At 46.7% G+C, this 12,043-nt stretch overlaps 1 protein-coding gene across 4 annotated transcripts in view; it reads right to left on the minus strand.

The window, feature by feature from the left end:
• LGMN (legumain) overlaps positions 1-12,043 on the minus strand; it is a 29,493-nt gene that overhangs the window by 15,749 nt on the left and 1,701 nt on the right. For all 4 annotated transcript variants that reach the window (XR_011532731.1, XR_011532732.1, XM_008528685.2 and 1 more), the window contains exon 2: positions 8,220-8,386. Coding sequence is in view for 2 of the 4 variants with exons in the window: in XM_008528685.2 (XP_008526907.1) it covers positions 8,220-8,357 (138 nt within the window). In the remaining 2 variants the exon portion in view is untranslated. The remainder of the gene's footprint in view (positions 1-8,219; positions 8,387-12,043) is intronic.

Consider the following 12,043-nt stretch of genomic DNA (forward strand, 5'->3'; position numbering starts at 1 on the left):
AAGAAAAACAAAGCTCATCAGACATTAAACCCGGCACTTTGCCTGCAGACGCCCCACACAAATGGATTTCACAGCAAAAATGGGTGCTTGGTACACACTTGCTGAACGTTCAGAGGGTAAGTCCAGGGCCTGGCACTCAGCTGCTGGATGAATGGATGACTGAAGAAACATGGAAACTCATACATTTATTCTATCTTCTACTTTTCAGGCACTATGCTAAGACTCTCTATGCATTATTTCATGTAATTCTCATAGCAAGCCTAGGTGATAAAGGTAAGGCTCCCCAGTCTATAGATGAGGAAACCGAAGCTTAGAGAGGTAAGGTGACACGACCAAGCCACACAGCTCACAGTGAAAGATCCAGGCATTCAGACTCCAGTGCTAGATGCTGCTTCATACAGAGACAGAAATCAGCAAAATTATGGAAGCCCAGGCAGAATGATGAGCTGAAAATCTAAACATCGATCATTTTTAAAGAGTTACTAAATATTCTGTATATAAACAAATTGTTAAAATATTTAAACCCCATTCTGTGGAATAACGAGGACCCTCGAACACCAATTGTGGCAGGAAAAATAACAGCCCCCCAAAGACGTCCACTTGCTAATCCCAGAGCCTGTGAGTAAGTTACATTACATGGCTGCCAGAGGAATTAAGTAGCAGATGGATTTGAGATTGCTAATCATCTGACTTAAAATAGGGAGGTTATCCCGAATTATTCCAGGGGGCCCAGTGTAATCACAGAGGCCCTTAAATGTGGAAGGAAGATGGAGGAGAGTCAGTGTCACAGGGATAAAGGTAAGAAAGACTCCCCTGCCATGGCTGCCTTTGAAGATGCAAGAAGGGGCCACGAGCCAAGGAATGAGGGCAGCCTCTAAAGGTAGGAAAAGGCAAGAAAACGGAATCTTCTCCAGAGTCACCAGAAAGGAATGTAGCCCTTGCCTAACCCAGGGAGACCCATTTCAGTTTTCTCACCTCCAGAGATATAAAAAATTTGTATTGTTTTAAGCTACTAAGTTTGCAGTAATTTGTGACAGCAACAATAGGAAACTAATCCATGATAGTGGAAGGACCGTGTAATTGGTGCTCCCCTGGGAAAACATCTTGGCATTATCCAATCAGGTTGAAGTACACACCCTCCAACCCAGCAATGCTGCTCCGAGCTGCACGCTAGAGAAACTCTAACCCACGTGCAACAGGAGATCATCACAAGAGCAGAAACCAAGAAATAGCCCAAAGGACCATCAATACCTGGAACAATAAACTATCACATGCTCACATAATGGAATACCTGAAAATGGATGAAATAGGTCCTGGGCTTCAAAACAGATGAATCTCAGGAACATAAGGAGAAAGAGAACAAGTCGTGGAAAAAATACATTCATCATGATTACATTTATATAAAGGTCAAAACAGGCTAACGTGAACATTACGTTGTTGACAGTTCAATACACATATGGTAAAACTATAAAACAAAGCAAATGAGTGATTGACAAAAAATTCAGGAGCTTGCCCACTGGCGGAAGAGAGCGGGATCCAATCAGACAAGCGCCAAGGTGCTAGTAATTTTCTTCTTCCTTAGCTGGGTACAAAGTACACAGGTATTCATTTTATTGTTATTCTTTAAATTGCACACACGATTTGATCTCATAAGAAAGAAGACAAACCAATATTATATGAGATTTAACCTCCCCCTATGATGGAAGTGGAAGCGAGCAGGTGCTCACCTACTCATTTCTGACAAATCATTCTGTTACTTATTTCTCCTACCAGGAGGCAGGTTTATTAAAAAGAAAAAAGAAAAAAGAAAAACACAACTCCAGAATAAATATGAAGTACAAGGCTCATACACTGAAAATTATAAAATATTGCTGAGGGAAATTAAAGAAGATCTAAATAAACAGAAAGACACCTCATATTCGTGGATCAGAAGACTCAATACTATTAAAATTGAAAAAAAAACTAGCAGGCTTTTTTTAATAGAAATTGACAAGATGATCCTAAAATTTATAAGAAATCGCAAAAGACTTAGCTAAAAAATGAAGAACAAAGCTGGAGGAGTTTCACTTTCTGATTTCAAAACTACACTGGGGAAAGAACAGTCTTTGTGACAAATGGTGCTGGGACAATGTGGACATTCACAAGCAAAAAGACGAACTCAGGCCCTCCTCTCCAAAAGGCAAATTTAGAGACAGAAGTGGATCAGCGGTTGCCCGGGGCTGGGGGTGGGGACCGCAAAAGGGCCCAAGGGATCCTACTGGGATGACGGAAATATTCTAAAACTGATTTATGGGGATGTTCCCACAGCTTGGTAAATTTACTAAAACAATCATTGAGTTGGACACTTGAAATGGGTGAATCACACACGATATGTAATAATGTGCCTCAATCAAGTTATCTGTTTTAGAAAAGGCAGGCTCCGCGTGTCCTGTGTTAGCGCTCTCCTAAGCTGCTTGGACTCCGCACTTGTGCCCTGACCCACAGGTGCTTTTGTCCCCATTTCACAGGTGGGGACAAACTCAGGGAGTGTTCAGGGATTCGAACCCTGGTCTCCTGACCCCGCGCCTGCCTCGTGCCCTTCCTCCGCACACAGCCGTCTCAAAGGCAGGATGTGATTCTCTCCCGGGTCCTGGGGGTCCTTGGTTGCCTCTAACTTCAACTCAAAGGGTTTCTTTGTTAGAATCAAATGTTTACTGGCACTCAACAGAAATAAAAGTAGGGTTAAACCAGGTCAGATAACTTGGAAACGGTGTTCAAGGCTACCTGAATTACTTCCCCTTAAACTATCCGACCTATAGGCATGTTTCCCCCTAAGAAACAGAAAAACCATAGGAGGTAACTTTTGAGAAAAAGGTATTGAGCAAGGCTTAATAAAAAGGGGAAAGCCTTCTGGACTCCTGCACAGACACTGCCGTGACTCAGCTGGTTTCCCAGCCGGTGTTAGGCGCTCTGACAGGCTGACTAATGCATCCCGGGACTTCCCAGTGCAGCCACTGTCCTGACACGGTCTGCCTGTGCTGCCTCCATCGCAGGCCCACTGTCAGCTAAATAAGGACGACCGGCGTGGAACAAGGCTAAGTACAATCGGCATGCTCCAGTGGCATCACTGGGGAGGGTCCACTTTCGAGCCAGGCAGGAGCTGAGAAGGGGTTCTCACGGTCTGCTCATCCGACGGATGTACACATACGGTCACGCGCCACCTAACAACGTTTCGGTCAGTGACAGACTGCACATACGATGGCGGTCCCGTAAGACTAGTGCCATAGAGCCTGGGTGTGTAGCAGGCTGCACCATCTAGGTTTGTGTAAGTGCACTCCATGAGGTTCACACAACGACAGAATCACCATACAACGTACTCTCAGAACGTGTCCCCCTATTAATGGACACATGACGGAGCATCACTTCCTGACGCCTGCCCCGAGCCCTGTGGAGGCGAGGCCCTGGCTCGGGGGCTTTGCGGGGCTGCTTCACTGAGCCCACCGCCAGCCCTGCGTTTTCCAGAGGAGAATCAGAGGTTTAAAGCAAGACTGTGATTGTTCAAACTAACACAGCAGGTAAGCGGAGAGCGGGGGTCACCCGAGGCCATGCAAGGCCGAAGCCCACGTCCATCACGTGCTGCCCCGGCCGGTGCAGGCCAGCCAGCCTCTGCTGACCGCGCTCTCGCTCCCTCCGGCCCGCTCTGCCCTGCATCCTCATCCCTTCCCCCGTAACCTCTTTAAAAGCCTGTTTCTTTTTTTAAATATAAAAGTGATGCTTTGCAACAACATGGATTAACCTCAAAAACATTACGTTAAGTGAAGGAAGCCAGACTCAAAGAACTACATATTGTACAATTCCATTTATATGAAGTTTTTAGAGAAGGCCACACAACAGACATAGAAGGCAGAACTGCAGTTACATGGGGCTGGGCAGGAGCAGGGACTGACCACAAACGGACAGGAGGGAACTTTCCAGAAAGATGAAAGTGTCCTAAAACTGGACTGTGAAAATGGGTGCACAATGATATGAATTCACTAAAAATCACCAAACTATACAATTATAATAGGGGAATTGTATCACATGTAAACCTATGCTGTCTTTATTTTTTTATTTTTTTTTAAGATTTTATTTTTTCCTTTTCCTCCACAAAGCCCCCCGGTCCACAGTTGTATATTCTTCGTTGTGGGTCCTTCTAGCTGTGGTATGTGGGACGCTGCCTCAGCATGGTTTGATGAGCAGTGCCATGTCCGCGCCCAGGATTCGAACCGTTGAAACACTGAGCCGCCTGCAGCGGAGTGCGCGAACTTAACCACTCGGCCACGGGGCCAGCCCCTATGCTGTCTTTAAACAGTGGTAATTGCACACATTGTTACAATCTATAAAGCGGAAGGTGGTCTGTCCGAAGGTGGTCTCTGCCGACCCTCCATAATCACATATCCTTCTCCAGGAACGAGTTCCAGGCTTCTCCCTCTCTCTGCCTCCCTGCCTCCTCCCACCCAGGACACACATGCTCTGAGTGCTTCCCGGGGGGCAGGGGCGCTCCCTCCTCTCCCCCACGACCCCCAGCTCCAGACCACAGAGCCCCGTCAGCCCTCTCACAGCTCCTCCCCCTCCGCCACTCTCCCACCACTCCTGTTCTCCTGCCAACACAACACCAAATGACACTCTCCTTGGGAGCCCACTGCCCAGCACTACCTCAAGCCCCTGCCCCAACCCCATTCTCCTAGTGATCTGGCCCACATCTGCCTCTCCTCCCAACTCCTGTCATCCTCAAAGTCCTCCTGATGGCCCGCGCGACAGTGAACTTTGCCTTCAATCTACTTCAACAATCACCTCCCTTCCTCTTGGCTTTAGATCTTCCTTCACACGCTCAAATCTCTCCATCCTCCAACCCCCATTCCTCCCCTAGTGACCTACTTCTTTTCCCTTCACAAACCTGTCACCATGCAGCTGTCACCATGTGCTGCCCGTACTTCGGGACCTCTCCCTCTCTCCTCCACTCACTGCTGGCCAGCTTCTGCTCCCACCATTGCAGGAATCTGCCCTCACAAGGAAGGCCTTACCGGCCCCACACTCAGGACACTGATGCAGATGGTCCCACCAGCATCACCTCTGACCCACCTCCCTCTCTGTCATCTGTTAATCCCAGCCCCAAACGGAAAACTGAGACATCCAATGCGGTCAAGACAAATCACGGTTTAAAGAACCATCGTAAAACACATAGCAGAACACTTAGCAACGATTCAACTGTGCCTGGTGTATTCATCTTCCCTAAACAAAAAAGAAATTTGCCATGAGTGCTGTGTTAATCCAAGGAAAACGAAAACCTCTATAAAAATGTATGTTTGAAAGTCTATATAGGTTCCACGAGGAAAGTTCTTTCAAATGCTCTTTTAATGATTAGCCTCCAAAATCAAGAAAGCAGATGTTGGCAGCTGGCTGGGAAGAGAACCAGGCCAGGTGGGATATGGGCAGAGGTCAGCCATAATTCAGCACAAGCGTTTTCCCTCTGCACAGCCTCAGGGCCATCACCCCCTCTGATTTCGGGACAAATATCTCAGTCCACGGCCACTGCCATGCCTCCCTTCACTCTATTTTGACACTGAGTATTTTACCCAGGGAACCTGGCAACACTTTTTTTAAAAAAGGTTTTCTGGGAGCAAAGGGTAATTGGCTATCCATACTTAATAATGTTTAACCAATATTTTTTTAAAGTTGGTTGTATAAAACCCAGGGTGGCTGGCGAATCAGCCTGTTCTCTATCGGTGATCTGCACTCACTACCCCATCTTTCTAACTCGTGGAGAGAGAGGGAGGAGAAAGCTCAGAGCTGAGCAGTTGCCGACCTGGGTGCTCCTCCGTAAGCGGGTCAGGTCCATGGTTAAGTATTCAAAGCAAGAGGGACCATTTTGCCACGACAAGAACTTTTTAAACAAGCCAAATTTCCTATTCGGCTAACACACAAAAACCATGTGAGAAATAAGTCATTCAGTAATCACCAAGTTGAGAGCTGGTAGGGAGTTCATTTAAACCAACCCCATATTTAACATACAAAAACTGACTTCCCAGGAGGGAACCATACTCGAGGCAGCACTGCCAGACCATCGGGAGCACAGACCCTGGGCCGCGCTGTCCCATACGGCAGCCACTGGCCACACGTGGCGACTGAGCACTTCAAATGTGGCCAGTCCGAGCTGAAGGCACCATGGATATAAATGCACACTGGACTTCAAGGACTTGGTACAAAGAAATAGTATTCATTATTAACTTTTTATATTGATTACAAGTGAAATGATAATAGTCTGGATAGATTGGGTTAAATTCGATACACATATATTAAAGTTTATTTCACCTGTTTCTTTTTACTATTTAAAATCAGGGCTACTAGAAAATTCACCATGACACATGTGGCTGTCCTCCTGGACAGTGCTGTTCCAGAACTAGTCGGCCTGGGTTTGAATCCCCACTTGACCACTTGGCCATTGGTGCCATGGTGGGTGAACGGCTCATCCTTTCTATGCCTCAGTCCACTCATTCATAAAGAGGGAGTAAGAACCAGACCTACTGCCTGTAACCCCACCACAGGGGTTACAGGAGTAACGGGCTCTTAGAAGAGAGCCCACCACATACCGTCAGAGTCTATGCATCCTGCTTCCGGGAATTAAAAGATTAAACAACTTTTTAAATAACAGCTTGATTGAGATATAATTCACATACCATCAAAGTCAGCCTTTTAAAATATACAACCTAGGGGCTGGCCCCGTGGCCGAGTGGTTAAGTTCGCGCGCTCCACTTCAGGCGGCCCAGTGTTTCGTTGGTTCGAATCCTGGGCACGGACATGGCACTGCTCATCAAACCACGCTGAGGCGGCATCCCACATGCCACAACTAGAAGGACCCACAACGAAGAATATACAACTATGTACTGGGGGGCTTTTGGGAGAAAAAGGAAAAAATAAAATCTTTAAAATATACAACTTAGCGGTTTCCAGTATATTCACAGTCATGCAACCATCACCACTATCTAATTCCAGAACATTTTCATCACCTCAAAAAGAGACCTCATACCCATTAGTAGTCATTCTCCATTCTCCCCTCCACCAAGGCCTTGGCCAACTCCTAATCTGCTTTCTGTCTCTGTGTATTTCCCTATTCTAGACATTTCTGAGAAATGAAATCCTACAGTATGTGGTCCTTAGTGGACTGGCTTCTTTCACTCAGCATCTTTTTAAGGTTCGTCCATATTGAAGCACATATCAGTACTTTACTCCTTTTTATGGCCTAATAATATTCCATCATATGGACATACCACATTTTGTTTACCCATTCATCAGTTGATGGACATTTGGCTTGTTTCCACTTTCTGGCCATTATGAATAATGCTGCTGTGATCATTCGAGTATGAGTTTTTGTGTGAACACGTGTTCACTTCTCTTGGGTCCACACCTAGGGGTGGAACGGCTGGGTCACAGGGCAGTGCTGGTTCACCTTTGGAGGAACTCCCAGGCTGTTTCCCACAGCAGCTGCACCAGTTACTTCCCCACCAGGAGGCTGCACTTTCCACGTGTTTATGGACGTGGGCTCTTTCCTCTCTGTCTGCCAGGCTGATCTGGTGTGAATGCCAGGGAAGAAGGGAGGAGGCTGTGAGGGGGGAGCCGAAGGGCAGAGGTGTGGAGGGCAAAGAGGCTCGTGATGCTCTTACCAGAGCCCCGGCCTCAGCCCCGTCTGCACCTCCACTTGCCATGCGGCCTCGGGCGTCACCTCCTCCGTTTTAGTCTCAGTTTCCTTATCTACAAAATGCAGCCTTAGACCAGCGGGTCTCAACTAGAGACATTTGGCAAAGGCAGGAGACATTTGTGTTGTTACAGGAGAGGGTGATGCTCCTGGTATCTAGTGGGTGAGGCCCAGGGTGCTACTAACCATCCTACAATATGCGGGACAGCCCCCCACAGCAAAGCATTACCTGCCCCCGAATGTCGACAGTGCCAAGGCGGAGAAACCCTGCCTTAGATTGAGATGCATTTTGAGGAAATGCCAAACTGTTTTCCAAAATAGCTGTACCATTTTCTAATGCCCCCAGCAACGTATAAGGCTTCCCATTTCTCCACATCTTTGCCAACACACATTTCGTCAGCCTAATAGGAGTGTAAATGGCTTTTTAAAAAGTCTGTTCTATTACCGCTGTCCAGGATTGTTTACAGAATGACAGTGTCATAAAGAAAAAGATGAGTCATTTTCTTACCTGGTGCCTATAATTAGACCAGCCATTTGAACCCGCGACAATCACCACCCAGTGCTTGCCTCCATCCTCAGGGTCGTCCATGGGAAGAGCACCAACTCCCAGGACCAAGCTGAGTAACACAGCTACTTCCCAGATCATTCTGCACCTTGGAGGTCTACCCTGGAAATCTGGGAAGAAAAAAGCAGTCAAGCGAAAAAGAAATGACAAGAACAGAAGAATACTGTTGGCTCCTAAAAAATATCAGAGTAACTGGGTCAAAAAGACAAGACCAGGGGCTGGCCGAGTGGCGCAGCGGTTAAATGCGCATGTTCCGCTTCGGCGGACCAGGGTTTGCCGGTTCGGATCCCGGGTGCGGACATGGCACCGCATGGCATGCCATGCTGCGGTAGGCGTCCCACGTATAAAGTAGAGGAAGATTGGCATGGATGTTAGCTCAGGGCCAGTCTTCCTCAGCAAAAAGAGGAGGATTGGCAGCAGATGTTAGCTCAGGGCTAATCTTCCTCAAAAAAAATAAATTAAATTAAATTAAAAAATTAAAAAAGTTGTGTCTCTTCTTTAAAAAAAAAAAAGACAAGACCACATAGTCACCAGACAGAACATGTAGAGGATAAAACTGATGACAGAGTAAAAGTTTATTTTTAGCTCTGCTGTCCCTTTCCCCAGGTGAAGGGGGCTGCCCGGATCTCCCAACCGTCACTACAGGTTGAAGTCATGAATATAAACCAAAGAAGATCAAGAAAGCTACTTGGGCAACCTTTTAGAGTTTTTGTCACAACTTGGAATACAGCAGGTAAAACTCATCAAGAAAATTCATCGTAGGGGCCGGCCCCGTGGCCAAGTGGTTAAGTTCATACGCTCTGCTGCAGGTGACCCAGTGTTTCGTCAGTTTGAATCCTGGGCACTGACAGGGCACCGCTCATCAAGCCATCGTGAGGTGGTGTCCCACATGCCACAACTAGAAGGACCCACAACTAAGAATATACAGCTATGTACCGGGGGGCTTTGGGGAGAAAAAGGAAAAAATAAAATCTTTAAAAAAAAAAAAAAGAAAATTCATCATGTTGGAAAAACGTCTACCACATACTATGAACCGTTTATAAGAAAAAATATACATGTAATATGCGCATAAAAAAATGTGGAAAGCAGACATGAAAGTTAATAGTAGTTATTGTCGGGTGGTAGGCGGAATTAAGGATGATTTTTCTGCTTCCTATTCATCTCTTTTTACTACGATTCATGTATATTATTTATACAATAAAGTTTGTAAAATTTTAAAAAGTGTGAAATTTAATATACATTCAATGTAAACATTGAGGGGTAATTTATAAGTTTGTGATAAGCTATAGTCAAAATCTTTGTATAACACAATCTATTTACATGTATTCTGTACAACAGGCAGGGCAAATTTTTTTTTTAATTATTTTATGGAGGTCATATTGGTTTATAGCATTGTGTAATTTCAGGTGTACATCATTATGCACCAGTTTCTGTATAGACTGCATCGTGCTCACCACCAATAGTCTAGCTTTTATCCGTCACCATACACATGTGCCCCTTTACCCCTTTTGCCCTCCCCCCACCCCCTTCCCCTCTGGTAACCACTAGTCTGTTCTCCTTGTCCATGGGTTTGTTTATCTTCCACACGAGTGACATCATACGGTGTTTGTCTTTCTCTGTCTGGCTTATTTCACTTAACATAATATCAGGGCAAATATTTTAACCCTTGTTTTACAGAAGGGGAGGCTGAAGCAAGAGAGAAGTGATGGCCCAACATCCGCAGACAGTCAGCTCTGGCCAGAGACCAGACCCCATGCCTTCGGAATTCCTGTGCAGTCTTTCGGAGACACGGTTCTGAGTCTCAAGGCTTTACTCTTAACGAAGTACGTGTCCAATTTTATACTCCGTTGCCAAAACTTTACATAAAGTTTTAAGGCACAAAAGGCAGGACTTAGGCTGAGTCCTAGCCATTTTGCATACTCAGATCAGACCCGGCCCTGTGTCCTGAATACGTTATTTTTAAAAAAACAAATAAAAAACACAATCTTCCTGTGACAGAGCCAGGCCTGTCACTCTGAGATAAGAGGGAAAACAGTCTTTGAGACGTAGGGACTCACAGCAGAACAAAGTCTACGAGGCCGCCTCCACCTCACGCCATTTGGCAAAAGAGTGCACATTCACTCATCTGCCTATTCATTCACTCATTCAACCACCTGTCCGGAGTCTCCTGAACACCTGCCCTGCCAGACAACCAGCCGGGTGCTGGGAAGGCAGCAGGGAGAGCACAAAGGCTCTGGCCTCACGGAGCACACAGCCAGCTAAGCCACGAACCCCCGCTAAACCGAGGAACCCACACTCAGCATGCTGTGTCTGACACCGCACTAAAACTCAAAATGACGGATTTTCTCCCCTAAGTGAAGAAACAGGAAGCCCTGAGTCTGGTAGAGTTTAGAAAACTGAGAGCGCCTTGGGCCAGCACTTCTCCAACTTGACCATGCGCCCAGGTCACCTGGGGTCTTGTTCACATGCAGATTCTGATTCAGTAGACCTGGCAGGGCCTGAGACTCTGCATTTCTAGCAAATTCTGGGGGCCGCCCAGGACTACACTTTGATGCCACAGGCCTCTTCAGGAACCCTGGCAGGCTCTCGTCGCCTCTGCCCCACAGCCCGGCATTCACACACTGCTCTAAGCCCCCTGGACGTCAACTCCCAAGAACTCAGTTCTTAATCTGTAAGAATTAAGCATGTAAAGTGGTACTAGATGCAGGTTTCTTTCGCTCCACCACAAGGTCCACGGATGCTGGGGTAACTGCAGTAGGAGGACCCAGATTTGTTCTTACGATTATCCCGAAACAGCCAAGGTTTTTGTTTGTTTATTATTTTTTAGTATGGTGCCTAACACAAGAGGTCAGGGCACAGAGGAGGGCAGTGGACTGCCCAGGCGGCCCCATGCCAGACGCCGCTGGTCTGTTAATGTGTCAATGTACACCTGAGGGGCCCTCCCTAATCTGCTCGACCTCACCAGGGCTCCCTGTGGGGCTGGGAGGTAACAATCAAAGGTGCAATTATACAAAGGTATGAACAAATGACAGTGAAGGCAGGCAAGAGAGAGCCAACGAACAAAACCGCCTCTGTCCCCAGAGGTCTCCAGTAGCACCCACACAGCAGGTGTGACAGCACTACTGAGGCGAACCAACCAGCAGCTCTTACCCATGTTGAGCTCAGCCACGCAGCCTTCTAGCCACAACCAAGGCCCTGGAAGCCTTCCCCTAGTTTGGGGTGGGCAAGCTTCTTCTGTGAAGGGCTGGACAGTAAATATTTTCAGCTTTGCAGGTCATGCCATCTCCCTGACAACTATTCAACTCTCCTATTGTATCACGAAAGCAGCCAGAGACAACGTGCAAACACCGACAGACACGCCTATGTTCCAAAAAACTTAAACAGGTGATGTCTGGCCCACCCTAGGGAGCGAGAATGTGCCCTCCGCCCACATGACAGGTGCAGCCTGGCTGGCTTTCATCATTTTCCATCGACAATCATTAAACAGGCTCTCTGGTTTGCACATCAGTTTCTTCTGAGTCTGGTTCATGTGCCTTAATTCTGAAGAGGCTCATTTCTCTGGAGGCACTGGTGTCTGACTTTTTCCCTTCATATTTAGGGGCAAATAAATAAAATACTAGAGTCAAAGGATTGGCTGGTGAACGATAGAATGGACACCACCAGCTTAAATGCCTAAATTAGCAAACAACACAGCAGGTATTAAAAAGAACACAGCACCAGTACAAAAATCCAAATCTCTTACAGCAGCACAGGAGGCCCTGTAAGAT

The sequence above is a fragment of the Equus przewalskii genome, chromosome 25, assembly GCF_037783145.1.
Source record: "Equus przewalskii isolate Varuska chromosome 25, EquPr2, whole genome shotgun sequence".
NCBI classification, from domain to species: Eukaryota; Metazoa; Chordata; class Mammalia; order Perissodactyla; family Equidae; genus Equus; species Equus przewalskii.